Source organism: Cucumis melo, chromosome 8 (genome assembly GCF_025177605.1).
Source record: "Cucumis melo cultivar AY chromosome 8, USDA_Cmelo_AY_1.0, whole genome shotgun sequence".
NCBI classification, from domain to species: domain Eukaryota; kingdom Viridiplantae; phylum Streptophyta; class Magnoliopsida; order Cucurbitales; family Cucurbitaceae; genus Cucumis; species Cucumis melo.
In genome coordinates, this window is record NC_066864.1 from 3,710,963 (window position 1) to 3,730,184 (window position 19,222).

At 33.2% G+C, this 19,222-nt stretch overlaps 2 protein-coding genes across 9 annotated transcripts; one reads left to right on the top strand and one right to left on the bottom strand.

Moving 5' to 3' along the window:
- Positions 1–1,034: 1,034 nt before the first annotated feature.
- On the bottom strand, positions 1,035–4,084 carry LOC103484786 (transcription factor SPATULA). Of its 2 annotated transcripts, XM_008442074.3 has the most exons (9): positions 3,917–4,084; positions 3,055–3,649; positions 2,820–2,921; positions 2,675–2,740; positions 2,518–2,583; positions 2,134–2,430; positions 1,898–1,979; positions 1,545–1,698; positions 1,035–1,465 (listed from the first exon to the last, which is right to left on the bottom strand). In XM_008442074.3, the coding sequence occupies exons 2-9, from the start codon at positions 3,502–3,504 to the stop codon at positions 1,435–1,437; spliced, it is 1,248 nt and encodes a 415-aa protein (XP_008440296.1). In that variant the 5' UTR covers positions 3,505–3,649; positions 3,917–4,084; the 3' UTR covers positions 1,035–1,434. The 2 variants fall into 2 exon arrangements, with proteins under 2 accessions (XP_008440296.1, XP_016899207.1); XM_017043718.2 differs by lacking the exon at positions 3,917–4,084 and having other exon boundaries at positions 3,055–3,760.
- A 6,314-nt stretch (positions 4,085–10,398) lies between these two features.
- On the top strand, positions 10,399–17,798 carry LOC103484787 (OVARIAN TUMOR DOMAIN-containing deubiquitinating enzyme 7). 7 transcript variants are annotated; one of them, XR_001762050.2, is made up of 14 exons: positions 10,400–10,668; positions 12,233–12,339; positions 12,634–12,709; positions 13,066–13,215; positions 13,594–13,655; positions 14,360–14,444; positions 14,554–14,697; positions 14,794–14,914; positions 15,484–15,608; positions 15,724–15,808; positions 15,920–16,062; positions 16,149–16,190; positions 16,328–16,421; positions 16,747–17,798. XR_001762050.2 is itself a non-coding variant. In XM_017043864.2 (13 exons), the coding sequence occupies exons 1-12, from the start codon at positions 10,621–10,623 to the stop codon at positions 16,158–16,160; spliced, it is 1,155 nt and encodes a 384-aa protein (XP_016899353.1). In that variant the 5' UTR covers positions 10,399–10,620; the 3' UTR covers positions 16,161–16,190; positions 16,747–17,798. The 7 variants fall into 7 exon arrangements, 6 of the variants coding, with proteins under 6 accessions (XP_016899353.1, XP_008440301.1, XP_050944720.1 ...); XM_017043864.2 differs by lacking the exon at positions 16,328–16,421 and having other exon boundaries at positions 10,399–10,668; positions 13,069–13,215; XM_008442079.3 differs by lacking the exon at positions 16,328–16,421 and having other exon boundaries at positions 10,401–10,668.
- The last annotated feature ends 1,424 nt before the right edge of the window (positions 17,799–19,222 follow it).

Consider the following 19,222-nt stretch of genomic DNA (forward strand, 5'->3'; position numbering starts at 1 on the left):
GGATGATAATTGATGTCCTATATCCACTACGATAAACAGACGCATTTTAATTGTGAGGTTCTTTTCTAGTGTGAACTATTATTCGTTTTTAGTACGAATGTGTCCATGCCCTGTGGAAAAAGTTGCTACTTGGAATAATCCTCTAAAAATTACGACAAGCCCATGCTATAGACCAAAGACTACATTTTGAAATATTTGTGTTGCAAATATTAAAGTTTTTTTTTTCTTTTAAAATTCAATTATTTTGAATTGTTATAAAATCGAAATTCTTTAATCCATCCAAGAGATGTCAATTCAAAGGGAAATTCTATTCTATTCTTGACTGAGGGTTAAAAGTATTTTCTATTTGGGGATAGAAAATCAGTGAAGAAAAGTGGATTCATATACAGATTGTGTCCCTTCCTTTACAAGTTGATTAAACAGTTGTTGTCTTTACTCTTTTCTTTTTTTATCACAAAAAAGGGGCTGTGATGAATAATTGTTGAAGAAGCACTTTTTCAACAAATCATGAGCATCAGTATGGGTAGAACAGTAAAGGGAAAGACAAGATAATATGGCAATTTTATGTTTTGAAAAAAAAAATGAAAAGGGGGCATTGGTTCTTACAAGAATGCTTTGGCTTTGCACTAGCTAAGGATGCAGGTTCCCCCAATCCATACAATATTTTCATAAGTTGAGGCTACTGTTTTTCTTCTTCTATCTAATGTCATACCATTTGGACCATTTCTGTGTCCATATTTTACAAATGAGACATTTCTTTGAAAAAGATAGGCGGAGTGATTTTTTCTACTAACATATAACAAAATGCAACAACGATTGCAATGGTACCATCTTGTCCACTTTAAACATAAAGTCTCTCACTTGAATATTCATGATTAGTTTTTTCCCTTTTGTTTTGACCAATGTGAGTCAATCAATATGAGCTTTGCAATCCTAACCCAACTTTTAATTTTTTTTTTTATTATGATCACAAGAACAATCTTTATACAGCGTAGCTTATCTTTGAAAAAAAATAAAATTTGTTCAACAAGTTATTTTCTTAGTAATATTCTTAAACCACGCAACTTTGATACATAACAAAGAAACTACAATTTATAGTTTTAATGTAAATGGGAATCTGAACAAAACAGATGCAAAAACCATCGTATCTAATCCGAATTCCAACTCAAATACATATAATATTAGAAACAGGAAACGTAACTAAGCCCCAAAAGGTGGGAGGAAAAAACGATTCAACTGGTAAAATAATGATGGAGAAAAATCTGTGAGTATACTTGAATGCAGATTTGTACAAGAGAACGGCGCAGATCCTCTCCACAATGAAATTAGGCAGCTCAAAGCAACAATTTTTCCCCATGCTAGTGAATGATTTGAAGAGAATAAGAATATAGAGGGTGACAGAAAATGTCAACGATGTTGATGATCCTTGCAGCTCTATTGTTTCAGTCGGTCTTCTTGTTTGATGCTGGAAACAGACGTGAACCAAAAGTAAAAAAAAATGGCAGGGAAAGAAAAAGGAAGGAGTTAAATTCAAGTACGTTTACCCATTAAAAGGGGAAGGGTATACGAGGCTGTGCTCTGGGGTGTAATTTAGAAGCACATCAGACCGATTTCTTTCAATGATGCATGGTTCCACTGAGACGCCATTCTGTAATCCTTGTAAATCAGGAGTCTCTGGTATGTTATAGGGGCATGACGCTGCAACAAACAATTTTGAAAGTGAAAAGACAATCCCATCTTGTTGATTTTTCATGAATCTAGTTGTGATTTAATATGATATCAGAGTAGAGTAGGAGCTTTTACAATTAATATAACTCATAAGCTTCAGCTTCGGCAATTTAACAATTCTCATGAAATAGTGGAGTATTGTAGAAGGTTGGTAGATCAAATTACGCACCTAAGGGAGTTCTCTCCGATTGGCTCACATTCACATTCACCGCCTGGTGATCATCTCGCAGTAAATCCCTGCTGCAGTCCTCCTTTCAAATGAAACATGGAAGGATATTTCAAGCATTGTTAGTTTTTATTCAGGGGGGACTTGAAATAGATTTCTACATAGGTTATGTTTCAGTCTTCAACCTTGTACTAACAAAACCAACCAACCTATGAATGAATATTACTGTAAAGTTTTACCTTAGACTTGGAGGACTCACTCAGGTAAAAAGGGACTAGGTGAGCCTGGATGGGCGGGACCAAATCAAATGGAGTTTCAGCTGCATTAGTTCTTCCAATGTCTGACATGAAAGGATGGATGGGGGCAGTCTTTTGGTCAGGCAAACTGAGAAAGATCTGGTTAGGTCTATCTTGGTCAGAAGAAATTGACCTGTTTTCTTCACCAAAATCCATTCTCATGTGGGAAAGTTGGAGATATTGCAAACTTCCAGGCGAGTTCATAGGATGCAAACTCAAGCCATTTCTCATCGACAGCATCTGGTTGATGTGAATGAAACCAGAAATGAACTCCGAGAATGCAATTATTTATGAATAACTAGAGAAGACAGCCGCCCATGCACCTACCTGAACTTGAAGTTGAAGCTGCTTCAGGTATTCAATTGCTTCGTCTAGCATCGAGGCCTTGTCAGTCTGTTGCACTTGCACGCAACAGAAGAACAAAACTAAAAAAGAGGGATGACATCAAAATCAAACAACACCCAAATTTCGAATTGTGTGTTACCTTGTTAGAATTGGGGATCAGATTTTGCAGAGCTTTCATTTTCTCATTAATTCTGCTCCTCCTTCTCTGCTCGGGAAATCATCAGAATAAAAAACGATGATTGATAATAACGTTTGGAAAGTAAAATAAAAGGAAAGAGATTTACCTTTTCAGACAAATTATGAACTTCAGCGGCTCTGCTTCTCTTGGAAGAGCTGCGAGGATTGGGCTTTGTAGGCAGCTCTTCAACCAATGCCTCCAGACCCTCCTACGCATTTACACAAACACAAGGACTGCTTAAGAAAATCTTCATTCTCATAGCCACCAGCAAAATCCTCAAAAGGGGACAAAAAAAAAAAGGAAAAAAAAAACAGAACCCAGAAGTGGAATGAAGTAGGTACCTCGCTTTCGCAGTCAAATTCATCGTTTTCGTTATGATCACTAGCTCCAACCGACGTAGAAGATGCGTTGGGTGGAATGGATGTGGGACAAGGGCGCAAGGGATCATGTAATACTCCGGATGACGGGGAATTTGCAAATTGTTCTGAAGAATCGACGGCAGAGATCTCATCCGGCACTGCATTGAGCTGTCCGTATGGAGGGGGAATGTTATGGGTTGGGGGGGTGAAGGCTCTAATGTTGCAGGTGAGCTCGGAGAAGATGGAGGGAGAGGGAGAGAGGAGAGAGAAGTGAGGAGCAGAGGAAGAGGAACGCCGCATAATCTGTTGAAGAAACAGAGAGATATCGTCGGGAGGGGAAGAGGAAGAGACGGCGGTGGCGGCGGCGGGGAGAGTCCACGTCGAAGAAGTACATGCATTTCGATCGCAGTTGTTGGGAATAGAATGGTCCATATTAGAGGAATGGAAAGCGAAGCAGAGGAGCAGTCTAAGTCGCCATTTTAACTTAATTGAATATCGTCCACTCCGATGCCCGGCGCTACCCTGCTACTGTCCTGAACTTGTGGGCAGCTTTTTTTCTCCGTCTCCTACAAATCGTCTATAAAACCATACCCAAAATAATGGGTATATTACAATGTAAGAGAATTTATAGATATAAACATATATAATTTGCATTCAGCTCCTATAAAATGCTAAATACTTTCAATTGAAGTCTATATTAGATTCATATTATTGATATATTTCATCAGCAAAATATAATGAAAAAGAATGATAAAATATTAGTAATGAAAAGAAAACATGATAAAATAGAAAGTGCATGATAAATGGGTGTTTGTATCAAACAGTGATAGACTTGGACCATTACTTAGGTCACATGATATCTCTTTCTATCATTCATGAACTTTGATTGCAAGCATGTAGTCCTTTGATGAGAGTGTTTTTGTTGATAGGCTTTTATGTAAATGTGTTGTAATAGGAGTTTATCATTATAACCCCGATTATAAGTATTAGAAATGGAATGAAAGAAGTTTTCTCAAAGAAGGACAATTGTGTTGGAGAGAGTATATTGAAGAAATAAAGGTGTAGTATACGCGGGGGGGAGAGAGAGTTGGAGGTAGGAGGATGAGCTTTTGAGCAGCGTGGTCTGAATTTTGTCAGTAACTGAATTATGATTGGACCCTCATTATACTTAACACCAAATTAATACTCCTAATCTATAAACTAATCCTAATCTAAAATTCATTTATTCTAATCTTCCCAGACCACCTCTGCTTCTGCCACCTCCACTTCCTACTCCCACACGTGACCTCCACCATCTTATTTTCTTCTTTAATTCACTATTAATTAACCCCTCCACACTGCACTATACTATATCACACTCCATCTTCTTCTTCTTCTTTTTTTTTTTTCTATATTTTTCCTCCATAATCTTTGTTTCCCATTTTACTCATTTACAATGTCTAAAATTGCGACAATAATTCCACCTTCTTCTTTTTTTAATCTCAATTCTCTTTTCTTTTTTCTTTTTGTATTATTATACAATGTATGCTTCTACATTAATTTGTTTTTTTCTTTTCTTCTTTTTTTTATTCTATTGAAAACATTTTCTGCCGTAAACCAATCAAATAACAGAAATACCTAGATCAGTGACTAAAATTATTTGATTAGTAAGGTTTAGAGATGATTATAGGAAGAGAAAAATATAAATAAATGTAATATTTTAAATTATCTATAGAGGGGTGTGTAAGATTATAGTATTTGTAGAGGTACTGCTAATTAATTACTAAGGCACTTTTTCTACTGCACCCTATAAATGGCTAACTACTTTACAACTATTTTGAAATGTTGGATGATACTATTTTGTCTTGAGTCAAACAATAATCATCCACCATCAACATATTTTGAGGTTTATATGTTTTAAATTAATTATATTTGTTACAAATTAAAGAGATATTCTGGTTAATTAGTTCAATCTTTAAATAGAAGGAATTATTGAGTATTTATATGTTTACAAATCTCTTAATCTTAAATTAAAAAAAAAAAAAAAAAAAAAAACAACAACAACAACAACAACAAACAAAACAAAGCCATTGGGTTGTAAGTTGATTTGCAACAACAAATTGAATAAACCCTTGGTCTAAACCCCGTCCATTTGTCGTTCCAATTTTTATCAATATCCACAGCCCCACCCATGATCCACCTAACATTTCATATCATTTCTCTACTTACGTCTCTTTCTTTCTCTCTTCAAAAGTTCTGTTTGATTTTTGTGCACATACTTTTTCTTTTACAAACATTTATATTTATGATATCAAATACAAAATTATTAACTAGCTAAACACAACATGGGATCTAGCACAGAAGGTTCCGCACGAACTCAACAATAAAAAGGAGTGAGGCTAGGGCTACTACATAACAGAGTACCCTATATATCACGACATTATTTGTGTCATTAAACATTTCTAAAATGTATTGAGATAAACATTATTGCTTCTATATCCAATTAATACACAATAGAGCAGTTTATGACATCTTCACATTTAGTTAATGTAAGATCCTCGATGTATATATAAATACTATGTCCTTTTTAGTTTATTTGCGTTTTTCTTGTCATATTTATTATTTTCAACCAAATGTCATATTGGATTTTCTAATGAATAATTCATGTATCATATATAGGGTTAGACATTTAATCCTTTCAATTTTTTTGATGTAAAATCATTTAAAAGTGTAACAAAAATTAAGGGGTATATATACTATTAAGCAAAATAATATCTAAAGTACATTTCTCCTATACTATTAAGCAACATAATATCTAAAGTACATTTCTCCTTTCTCTTTTACAAACCGAACCATATCAAAACTATTATGGTTTGGTCCAATAATACTACCACACCCAAAAACTAGACACTGGAGCCATATTAGGTCTAGTCAACTAACATCAGGTTTATACTCGTAGTCTTATTAGCTTGATCTCGCGTGATTGTGGTTTATTTTAATTTTTAATATCATCCTTAACCAAGAATAAAAAAATCCATTAAATATGATGCTATCTATCTATTGTTAACTCAAAATTAAGTGTACAAATTTATTGAAAACTTAGGTGGTGTGATTTGATATAGCATTATAATGAACACATAATTAGAAGCGTCTAGAGTCGGTTATATTAATACAGCTGGTGTGTGGGTGAGGGGGGTTCGATTGGGGTGGTTTAGCTATTAGATGTAGTTTTGTAAATGGGAGAGAAATACAATGAATTTAGGTTTCTTTTAAGTCATTCCAATATTTCCCAATTTTTCCTTCATGTCTCTTGTTTTTGTGACAAGGACACGTACACACATTTGTTTCCATGCTTGTTCTAATTTCTAGCTATACCCTTCTTCAAACTTACAAACAATTGAACCCCACAACACTTTATCCGGACCCATCCCCGTGGGGTATGGTATAATCACTACCATAGACCCTAATTCAATGGATACTCTCAATACACTCTACCACAATTTACAACTAAAATAGTAAAATGTGGGTGTGACAACTCATCACTAACTATAGCATTTTAATTTTATATCTATGTGAGGAAGCTAGTAGTTCTTAAATAATTATACGGCCTCAATTAAGTATCTAGATTGTTCTATTCTAAATTGAGGTAAAACACTTGTCCACCACATTCTAATAGTATTGTCACTTGGCTTCCACCTAACTAGAAAAATTATATATATTCTATACTAAATGCAACTTATTATTTAGTAAACTATCATTTGGTAAGGAATTTGAAACTATTTTGGAAGGATGACCCTATGATATCTTAGTATTAAACTTAGACACTAGTTAACTATTGTGTTGATTTCTTGGCAAATGTTGCCAACCATATATTAGTTTGAGTAACTTTTAGACAGAAATTCAACCATATATATATATATATATATATATATATATATATATATATATATATATATATATATATATATATATATATATATATATATATATATATATATATTCATTTGCATGTCTTGATTTTAAATATTATTTAGATGTTTCCTCGTCTTAAATCATTAATAAGTAGCAAATTTTTAAGTTATTAAGTGATAAATGAATTTATGTTAAAAATTATTCTAATTTACTCGTGTGGTTTAACATTTACAAACATGAAAAAGAATGAAAAATCCTATATTGATAAGAGATTAAATATAGTGATACCAATCAGAAAAAAAAATTTGTTTTATTTGAAGGGGTAGAAGAGTGAGATTGAGAAATTTTTGTTTATCTGAATTGCTCTCTAGATGTATTTTTTTTCCCTTAGTTTATTTGTTACAAATTTCTCCTTTCCAATTTGCTGGCATCAAAATTAAACATGCATTTCCTTGACAACAAATCATTATTAAAATTTATTAAGCTAAAATTCATATTTTATTGATATAACCAAAATTACAAGAGAATTGAAAAGGCAAATGAAACGCTCTCTCAATTCTATTTACTTAAAAAATTAAACATGCTTTGTATTTAAAATTCTAAAAATTTTAAACAAAGTAATTGCTAACCTACTATTTATACTTAAATTTCATAAAATGAAACTATATGTGTATATATTTCCCATTAGAAAAGAAAACAAAGAAACAATCACACGACACCGGGACATGCAACTTAAGGCATTGGGAACATACCATTTTCTAAAAAGTGAAGGCCCACCAATCAGATCGCATAATGACGATTAGAGACTTGGAGCATTAATAAGAGCCGTGGGATCAAACAGTCAGACGCAAATCTCTAGGATTCAAATATTCTATCCTCTGGACACGTCCACATCCAAATCACAGACTAATGAGACTGAGGAGACTGGTTTGTGTTTTGGACGTTGATCCGATGATCAAATGACGTCACTTGATTGAGACTTTAATACTTCTGTGGACCCGACCGCAGGGTACACCACCATATCCTTTTCCCTAATCGCATCTTGCCACGTTTCATTTATTATTTTCCAACCAATGCCTTGAAAATGATTTTGCTAAAATGAGAATTTTGACAAATAATTTTAGATATTGCAAAAGAGAGAAAAAAAACACACACACACACACATTTCGTGGATGACTCAATAGGGTTGAGATAAGTCTCTATTTTATTTGGTTTTAGAAGTTCTTTTAATTTTTGGAGATGGAACAAAAATTATAAATAGTCATTGAGTTAGTAATCATCAGTTGACTAATGAAAATGTGACAGAGACATTATTTATAAATTAAATTAAGATTACGTGGCAAAATATATTAGTTTTATATTGTTAATTCTAAAATAGGTCATTGAACTAATTGAGGAGGTTGGTGTTCTCTTGTGAATAATTTCAAAGAGGGCGTGACATCTCTCTTCTAGCCAAATGCTCCCAAAAGTTAGTAAAGTTGTGTTTAGCTTGCAGTAAAATAACAAATTCTCTCCATTTTAATAAATAATTTAATTCTACGAAGAAAGATGCAAATAAGGTGATTATTTGAATTGACATAAATGGATGATTGAGCTTGTGGACAGATATCTATTATGGTTGCAAAGCTGGATGTTCCTCTTAAAAGCTATATTAAATATTGTAGAAGGTCTGACGTTAGAACTTAGACGTCAACCAAAGAATTAATAAGTGATCTAAGAATTTTGAAGTTTCTCACCTTGTAGTTAGAGATGGAATTACTTTGAATTGTCATATCATCTCATCAAAACCCGTCCTCACCTTTGCTCGTTTAACTTGTTTTCCTAAAATTCTCTAACTTTTTACTTACCAATGACATGCTTTTAGTCTTTGAATGGTTTTTAATTAGTAATTTTTCATAAAATTTTGCTTCGTGAGATAAATGAAAATAATTTAGTTTACACTTTAATAAAAGTTGGCATGTTGATTAAAGTTGTTACCTTGTTGTTGGATTTACCATGAGAACGATTTGGTAGAAAAATGATTTTTTGAGCACATGTTGACAGTTTAACAAGTAGCAAAATTTGATTTACTTTGATGAACAACCTTGTAGTATATACCAGCTTAAGCAAAATTAGTTTTACTAAGATGAAAAAAAATCGTTAGATACCAATAAAATTCTATAACTAGCTGGTCAATAAATTTGATTTTGGTGAAAAAATCATACAAGGGGAGATGAGAAAAACATAATAAATTCTAAAGTTTTAATTTGAAAAATAGCAAAATACTAAAAAGTAGCAAAATGATTTTCAAAATGATCCATTAATTACTATCAAAAGACTAAAGATTTCTCATTACACCAAAAACTCCTTAATTGGAAAATACCAAATATAAAATTCAAATTACCATAACAAAAAGAAGATTTCATTAACTTTGTAAGAATCTAATATTTTTCAAATTTACGAAATAATGACTAATTCGTAAAAACAAAATTGATCACCCAATCAAAGATTCCTTTTAACTATTAAAAGTTCAAATATTTTAGATCTTAAACTCGAAATTACCCACCACTAATTTTATTTATTTATTTTGATTTAAATGATTTTATTAGTTTTGTTAGTTTCAAACGTTCATTTTTCACCAAAATCTCAATCTTTTCTCTTAATTTCATGATAATCACCTCTAAATAAATAAATAAATAAATAAATAAACACAATATTCTCACCCACAAACTATTTATTTAGAATTTATGATTTGATTATCCTTTTAATTTTATTAATTTCTAATATATTAGTTTATTATTATTATTATTATTATTATTATTTTTTTTTGTTTACTCATAAACCCTAAAAAGTTATCTGCAATTCACAATTCTATTCGGTCAAAATTTAACTCAATGTATTCAATTAGTCAAATTTAATTTCGCAAGCATGACCCAATTATAAAAGAATATTCACAAAAAGAAAAAACCGGTTAAAGAGAGATAAACGTGGGTGAATGATTGAATTTATAGACAAAAGATATTGAAAATAGATGAAAATTGAAACAATGTTTTTTTTATTTATATTTTTCATGTGATGGTAAAATATAGGGATAAAATAATTTATTGAATGATTTGAAATACCTAAGATATATCTCTCTAAAACCATCCATTTTAAACTAACCTAATTATAAACTTCATTTTGAACCTTTGTTTGTGGTTGAGATTCAAATTCTAAATCCATTTCAACTTTCCTAAAAAGAATCTACTATGAATAAATACAAAACAACGTTTTTTTTTTTTTTTTTTTTCTTTTAATATTTGGTTATGAAATTAACGACTTAAATACGGGAAAATAGTATTGATTTCCCGAACCGCCCCTAATATTTTATTTTTTTGTAAAGGTAATGATTTAGTAGTATTATTAATATTATTTTCTTAATTTACCTTTGATTTATAGTAACAAAACATCTCTAGATCAAATCATAGCATAAATAATGTATTACGGATTGTGGTACGGTAGAAAATAAAGAAACAGGAGGGATCGGAGCATTTCCGTTTGAACAGCGCCGCCTAACTCAGCAACCATAACGAACAATTGTTGGAAGGGAACACACACCGAATCCATCACACACTGGTTGCTCCCCTTCGAATGCGGAGTCGTTAATCCGGGGAAAGCGTCGTTCAGGATTTGGTGGGAATGGTTAAAACCAAGCACCAAAAGTCCAACTCCAAGCGACACCCACAAGTAATTCCTTCTTTCTCTCGTTTTCTCAACTCTACGCTTTCTATTCCTAATGCAAGCTTGTTTCTGTGAGAACCCGGATTTTCTTGTTTCGGGTTCTAATCCTAATGCAAGCTTACATGGGTTCATTAATTAGCGTCCAAATATGTGCTTATGCTGCTTCATCCCAACTTATTATTGGGGTTCGATTTGCCCCAATTTTTCTGAACTAGCTGTATGATTATTTAGTTTTGCAAGATATCAGTTTTATTATTGTCAATTCTTATTGTTTTAGCTCAGTGATGATATGGATAATTGAGCATCCATCTATCTCCAAATTGGTGTGGTTTTCAGGTTTTGTCCACTTGAGCTATATACGCACGAAATTGATCACACCTCTAGGGAGACTTTGTTGTTTACATACACTCCTAACAATCTTTCTATCGAATAAAGTACCACCTTTGCGTCTCTCCTCATTTTTCTACTCTTCATCACCTAGGAGAGTTTCCTCTTATCAAGGCCCCATAGAGCACAACCACGAATCACATTGTAGAATACTAGAATGTTTTTGTTTTCAACTACTTGTCTTATTCTTAATCTCCTCTCCTCGAAAAAAATCCACTCCTCTAACAGTGCGGCGTTGATTGAGTTATAAACTTATACTTGCTTGCCACTTGAGCACTTTTTCTTCAATCTGGGTATTTATCCACAATGTCAACAATGATAATTAATTCTCCTTGTTCAGAATCTGAGGGTGACTCACAATCAGATTTAGATCATGACTCTCATACAAATTTTACGAGGACAATTGACATAAGCCCTTGTAATTTTACTTTTGGTTTTATCTAAAACGCTTCATATCGAGGAAGATAATTGTCCACCCTTATACACTTATTTTCACTTTTAAGAAGTATAGAAATGTACCATAGCCTGTCATTTGGGTTCAGTGATACTAAAATGTAGAATCAGAGCAGGGTCTTTTGAATTCGAATATCCGGCTAAATCAATCTAATCTTATTTGATATTAATGTGAGTTTTGTTAGTTTGCGAGATAGTTTGAGAATACATGGAAAATATTAGATGTACCATGTTTTATGGGCCACAGTTTTTAGGGACTGTGGTAATTTTACAAGAATGATTGTTGTCAGTCTTTCTAATGGTAACATTTTAAGTTTTGTCAACATGCGTAACAGTTAAGTCACTAGCAACCTTCTCAAAAGGTTAAATGTTCACAGTTGCAACCCTAAAAAATTGGGCAAAAAATTGTTGCATAGCAAGAAGTCATGGGTTAATTAAAGGGAAGAATATTTCTTTTAACGTTAGATGATGGCTTAAGAGTTAAGACTGGCAAATTCCATTTCTCCAGGTAGATCCAATTCTTGACGAAATAACTAAGCAAGCTTCAGTGCACCAAAATGTATATCAATATGTTCTGCCTATACGTTAAAGTTTGTTTTGTTTGTGTTTTTTTTTTTCTTTTTGATAAGGTATACATTACAACCTCTAATCTCTCGAGTTTGATGTTAAACTAGATGGTCATACTTTCGTCTAATACTAGTTGTTTTATTAAAACCGTTTTGATTGGCAGAACAAAAAGCCTGGAAAGTCACCTGATATTTCTCAGTTTCGTGCTCAGCTTGACTTATTGAACCTCCAAATCGTTCAAGTGACTGCAGATGGTAATTGTTTTTTCAGGTCAGGAATAATTAGATCAATGCATCTTGTTCTTGTTGAGAACCAATATTGCTAGTAACTACCTGATACAGTTGGGTAGATGTCATATTTTCTTGGTGGTTTCATGCCTACCTCTTCCTTCTGTCAATGCATACGTATAATGCATAATGCATATTGCTCTAAACGTTTGAGATATTCATTTATTTTTGTGCACATGGCTTGTATGCTTATCAATTGACTTGTCTAATGCGCATGTTTTCAAGAAATTTTTTACTTTCCTTTTTATTTTATTTAAAATATATTGGTAAGTTGCAGGGCCCTTGCAGATCAGTTAGATGGCGATCAAGAGGAACATGGAAAGTATCGGAAGATGGTTGTTCAATATATTTTGGTATGTATGAGGAACTAGCTTCTCGTATGAACTCTGGCATTGTACTTAACCATACTTTCTTATGATGGGTATAAAATGTTCCTAGTAGACATTTTCTTAAAAAAAATATTCTTATAGTAACAATGACACGTTAATATTCCTTATACATTATTCATTGCAATATGTGGCTAGATTAAAAATGAATTTTTTATTCGGCCTGCCTTTATATGTTGTCATCCAATTATGCTACAATTTGCCTCATGTCACTTAAATTCATATAAATCTGCACTTGTTTCATTGGAATGGTCTACTATCTCTCTCCCCTCTGTATCTTTTTTGTAATATGAGTAATATGAGTTATAAAATGTCATTAACAGAAGAACCGTGAAATGTTTGAGCCATTTATTGAGGATGATGTCCCATTTGATGAATATTGTGATTCCATGGAAAAGGATGGTACCTGGGCTGGGCATCTAGAACTGCAGGCTGCTTCTCTTGTTACTCATTGTAACATATGCATTCACAGGGTGAGAAGTCTCTAGAAACCCTTGCGTCCAATGATTCTTTCTTGAACTTAACCATGTTGTCGTCCAAATTGAATAACCAACACCACGTTCGATTCTTTGAGCAAGTCTGATGACCAATGTAGTGCTAGCTATGTAGTAAGAACAGAAGGGTTCTTTCTCTGCTGTCTGCCTGTATTTTCTACAAATTGATTAACACTTAACAAGACGTGTATTTAGGACTGTAATCAACATTACTACGCACTGCTGCCCTTCAACTAAAATTCTTGATTTATTGTGGCTACCACATAGACATGACATTTTATATAATATTACTTGGCCAGAACCATTGTTTCTTATAAGAAAAAACCATTTTTTACTGAGTTGCTTGTAAATGTATAGATGTCATCACCTCGTTGGTACATACGAAATTTCGAGGATCGAGAAGCTCGTATGGTCCACTTGTAAGTGTTGGAGGGTTTTATTGTACCTTTTCCATTAAATTTTCTTATAATTGATTGAATTGGTGTGAAGAAATTTTGAATATGGAGCTAATTAGGTGCAATAGGTTTGGTGCTGTATTTATGTGGATGGTTAGAGATGTTCTTAAAATAAACGCTAATAGCTTCTTATTGTAAACTTAAAATATATCATATTTGGAAATATATGCCTTGAAGTTGCTATTACAAAAGACAATCGTAAATTTGTTGTTCTATCATTCAGTTTCTGACATAACCAAAATTTTACAATCAGTAGTTCTTGGGACCAGCTGTTACCAAATGAGCTTGAAATGCGAATAATACTTTTTGTTAGTTAATAAATAAGTAAGAAAGAGAGTTAACATGACTGAAAAGTTTGGAAATGGGTGTTTGTAAGGTTCTAGTTCTTTTTATCATCGCAACATATCCAAGCATAAGAACACTGATGTTAATGCTGGTATCCGAAAATATCAATCTGAAATCCTCTTTATCTTATCATATCGATGTTGGTTGCATTTATCTTTGATGTTATATATGTTGTCATAGTATGGGAAAGTATGACCCGTCAACACTATCTATACTTCTTATAACAATGGATCTGGTTGTTAGTGCTCTAAAATCTACCAATAGTTATAATGATTTGGGTTGCAAGATTTATTGGTTGTCTTCTGGTTGAAAATTTTGCCAAGATCCTATCATGACGAGGAACATTATAATAGTGTGCGGTCGAAGGAAGACACGTGCGCTGGTCCAGCCAGGTTAATCATAATCAAAGTCAGTTTCTCTTTTTCTTTTTTCCCTTCAATAAATATTTCCCATAGAAGCTTAACTGAAAGATTAAAAACAATATATTAATAGCGGATTTACTTGTTTTTTTTGGAAGGGTGACACTGTTCCTTCACCGATCTCACTTCAAAGAAAAGTTCTCTCTAATTCTCAAAAGAGGGGTGAAACTGCTACTAGTCCTGGAAATGTTAAATTAGTTATGGCAGGTAGTGGTTGTCAAAATTCTAAAAAAGTAGAAAAGGTGATTACAACATGCTAATTGCTGGTTTCCCACGTCCATCTAATTGATTGTTTTACAATTTAGTTAAGAACTGGTGCGCTTTCCATATTTTGGCAGGTTTTGGTCCAAGTCAATGGTGATGTTGATGCTGCAATCGAGTTTCTGGTAGCAGAACAAGCAGCAGAAGAACACGAAGAGCCATCTGAATCAACTTTGAGTGATGTAGATTGTTCTTTTGGTAATGTCAGATCTTCAGTTTTCTTCCTTTATAGAATAATCTACTTAGCAGAGAATATTAAACTTGAGCTTTTCGAGATATTCTAATGCTTTTTGCACTATGCTGCATAAAAAGTGGTAGAGGAAGAGCTTTTTTCTCCTGAGCAAGTGGACAGTATATGCACTTTGAGGAAACTGTGGTTATATATTCTCCAATAATTTGGAACTTGTGACAAAAAACTTGAAATGCAGATAGCATTAATGCTTCCAGCTTCCCTGATAATTTAGCACTAATTCTTGGTTAGGAGTTAGGCTCTCTTATGCTCTTATTGCTTATGTTTCTCAAGTGGATTGAATCAGTATCTGTTAGGTCTTGGTTTAAAAAAAACTGCAGTTTGAGTTTTTTCTATCACATAAATGAAGTTGGATAAATTTACATCTCATTTGTCCTTTCACCTGCCACTCCCTCCGTGGGAAGAGAATGCCGGAAAAAAAATTCTTCTTCTCGTGACAATGCTTTAGCTCAATGTTGTTATCATTGGATTCCATAATTTTCCTTCAATGTGCATCAATATTTCTTACAATTTTCAGGTAACAATGAGACAAAAGCTTATGAGCAATTGGAAGAGCGAATGGAAGAGAAGCACGGTGAAGTTGATTCATCTAGTCAAAACACTAAACATTCTAACTGTAGCAGTTTTCAATTGGATGACAAGGTCTTTTAGATCATAATGCAACCATTTTTCTTCACTGAATATTATCTGCCCCCACCCTCTTGCTTTTAGTACAGTGTTCGTAGCTGCTTATATTTCTCCCCTTCCCATATCTCAGAGGGTCCCAAGGAATAGACTCTGCCCATGTGGCTCAAAAAAGAAACATAAAGCTTGCTGTGGATCAGTTGCTGCCAGTTCGTCTGGCAAGTATATAGTGTATGATTCCCCACCTGTACATACATCAATGGAGATGGCATGGACTCCGGGTTTTTAAATGAGAACATATGTGTAATATGAAGCTTTTCTTGTAACAGGAATAAAACTATCGACTCTAAGAGGACTAGAAAGGAAAGGAAAGCGGCCAAGAAAGGTGGACCTGCTAAAGTTGAAGTGTCCACCGGATCAGATGGATTGCCACATGACTTGGGAGCTCTTTGCATTTGATCTTCATCTGGCTGTATGAAGCCATCTAATTGATTTATGTTCTATCTCATTTGTTTCTAAGTAACTTTATATTTAGGATATGGCTCTATTTTGTTTCAGGAGGCATGTTAGCTGCAGCTTATAGAGAGTTCGGAATCACTGGTCAGTGACATAAAATAGTCTACCTCTTTGTCCAGATTTCCTTTGTAAAGGGGTTTCGTAATTGATATTTACCAATAATTTTGTATGTTTGAAGGTTTTTTCCTCTCTATCTGTCATCACCGTTGTTTTGGATGTAGGATACAACTATATTTGGAAAATAGAGAGTAAAATTGAAAAGCATAACAAAGAAACTTTTCGGAGAGGGGGGAAAAGACATGACAAAAAAGAACAGTTAAGAGTATTATGTTTATTATTAACTAGTACAATTAGTGAAGGGGGATGACATTAGTGGATTTGATGTTGGTGTTTCATAAACAAGTAATACCTTGAACCTGACTCGTGATCATGAAACTTATCTCCAAATATTTTCTTATATCTCTTCCACTGGACAGCATAAAATGTGCTTCAATCACAAACCTCAAGTATTGCCGAAACTAATAAAAATGAAAAACACTAACTATTCAATTTAGATCTTGTATATTGTGAACTGTAATTCTTGTTTTTATGTTTACTTCTATTCACTTTCCCATAATGGATTACCCCATTTTCTCTGCAGGGCTTCTTGTCATGTTTTAAAGAGTCTTTTTTGCATAACCGAAATGTTGGTATAATCTTCAAGCTCGGGATAGATGATAGTGTAATCTATCATTGATTGGATGTGGGTTTTGCCACTAGAATATGCCAGTGGTAATTGGGAAAATGAAAAACGTTGGCTTCCTCATTGCGTCTATGCAAGCCTAGATATCTGCTGAAGCCAACTTGACTTGAAGTATAATTATAGAAGCAGTAGCTCACAAAATGGAGCTTGTGCTTCCTGCCAAAGTTCAAATTCACCCATCTCCTGGGGATAATGTTGCAATCGTAACAACAGTACATTGAAGTTATAGTATGGTTAATCAGTCAACCTAAGATCAATATCTTCAGTTAATAGTATTGCAAAATAGAACAAGTGAAATCACGCACCCACTGTATACGCAAAATATGATTACAAGAAAAGATTGATGAGGTTTAGCTAAAGGTATATACTTTGACTTGTCGTAGACTATGCTAGAAAACTAGCATTCGAAATCTATTTTTAATGCACTTGAATTCTGCAGTATTCCTGTAATTATCTGGTGCATTATCATTTATGTGGCTCTGGTCAAATTGTATTGAGCTATGATTCATATACCGTTCCCTCCCTTGGTTTCTTGGTTACTGAGACTCCAAGAAAAAGTATTGCCTTTTATTCTTTCAAGGTTTATGGGACTCCTGTAAAGCTTGATCTCCGAAACTACCAGGAATGGGAAGAGTTGAGTCTGTTCAACTGGGGAGAATTTTGAACCAAGATTAGTCAGCAAGGTCAGTCATGAACTGCTGAAGCTACAGAAATCCTTTGGTTTTCCATTCCCATTTTTTAGAACAGTTGAGCTGAAGGTTCATTTCTAAAGAATGTAAAACACAGTGGACAATCTTGCCATTTTAAGGAGACCTCACTTCTACATCTTGTTTGTACTCCTTGCTCTTATAAACACAGCTGCAGTGGACATTACAATGTCCGGTTTGAACTAAAGTGTAGATTCATTTAAAAGTAATGTTGATAGCAACAGCTATATCGATGTTTGAAAAGGTAGCATGCTTGGCAAATATGCAGGACATTACAATGACATCATGTCGGATCAATGAAGCATTAAATTAGTTGTGAAGAATATAATGGGATTGTGAAGAAGGTGATAAATGTTGGTAGGTTTACACACAAAGGAAAAGGATGTCTACATGTTAATTGACAAAACATTTTTGTGAGGGAGGGCACATGGTAGATGGTCCTCTTCAAGGACAAACCTCATCGAGTGAAGGGTTTGTACTAACTCTGCTAACTCACGAGGACATACCCAATAAACCGTCCCCTTTACTTTTCTCTTTGGATGTGGTCATTTCGTATTTTGCTTTGTTTATGTTTAATTCACAATAATATATAAATGCATTTCACAATGAACGAACTATGTAGACGTCTTCTCACGTATATCCCCAACTATTTTCGTTACTGTAAAACCCTTTGTCCAAGCTGTGACTTCTCTTCTTCTTCTTCTTCTTCTTTTCAATTACAAATTTTGAATTTTTGAGGTTTGTGTTTAATATGTTCTCAAAATTTTTATTGTGTATCAGAATAGATCTTTGATAAACATGTTTAAAAAGTTATTGCCCATTAGATATGAATGTGATCTTCAATAAAATAATAGGACCCTATGTGGTAACCATTTTGGTTTTTAGTTTTTTAGTTTTATCTGCTTTTTAAAATTAAAAGATCAGATAATTTTGGCACAAAGACTCAACCTTTGTTTTCTGATTTTAAAATTTTTGCAATCTTTTTTTTTCCCTTTTAAATGTTTAATTATGAGTTTCACAGATTTTTTTAAAATAACAAACACTTGTTTTCCGATGGGATTCTAAAAATAACAACAATTCTTTTGAAAATATTAATCAAAGTAGATAATAACAGTGTTCTGAAACTTAATTTTTAAAAGTAAACAGTGAGTGTTTATCAAATGGGGTATTTACCTTCCAATTGTATATTTAGTAGATTCATGGAGTTTTAGTAAATGTCCAAGCCCATCCTAAAACAGACTTCAAATTTGTAATTTTAACTTTATTTCTTTTCTTTCCGCTAAGGGGTTGGGACACAAACTTCGTTTGTGAAAAGTCGATTTTTGCTTTTGTTACATTACGTTAAATTGAACGTCTCTCTCATACATGTATGTACGTCAAAGTGGATAGAAGTTAATACTTAAAAGAAATGTACGTATTAGTTAAAATAATCAATTCCAGAAATCATTTTAGTAATAAATTGATAATCTACTAATAGATAAATGTAATAGCAATAATTAAAATTGAAGAGAAAATAAAAGTGAAAGCAGATGTTGTTTGATGGCCACCAATCACCACATGGTTTCCATTTCATAATGTATGTCACAAGTCTCATGATTTGTTTGTGGTCTCTAAAAAGAGAAAGTTGAGAAAGTAAAAGTTGCTAAATAAGATCTCAAGTTAGGAAA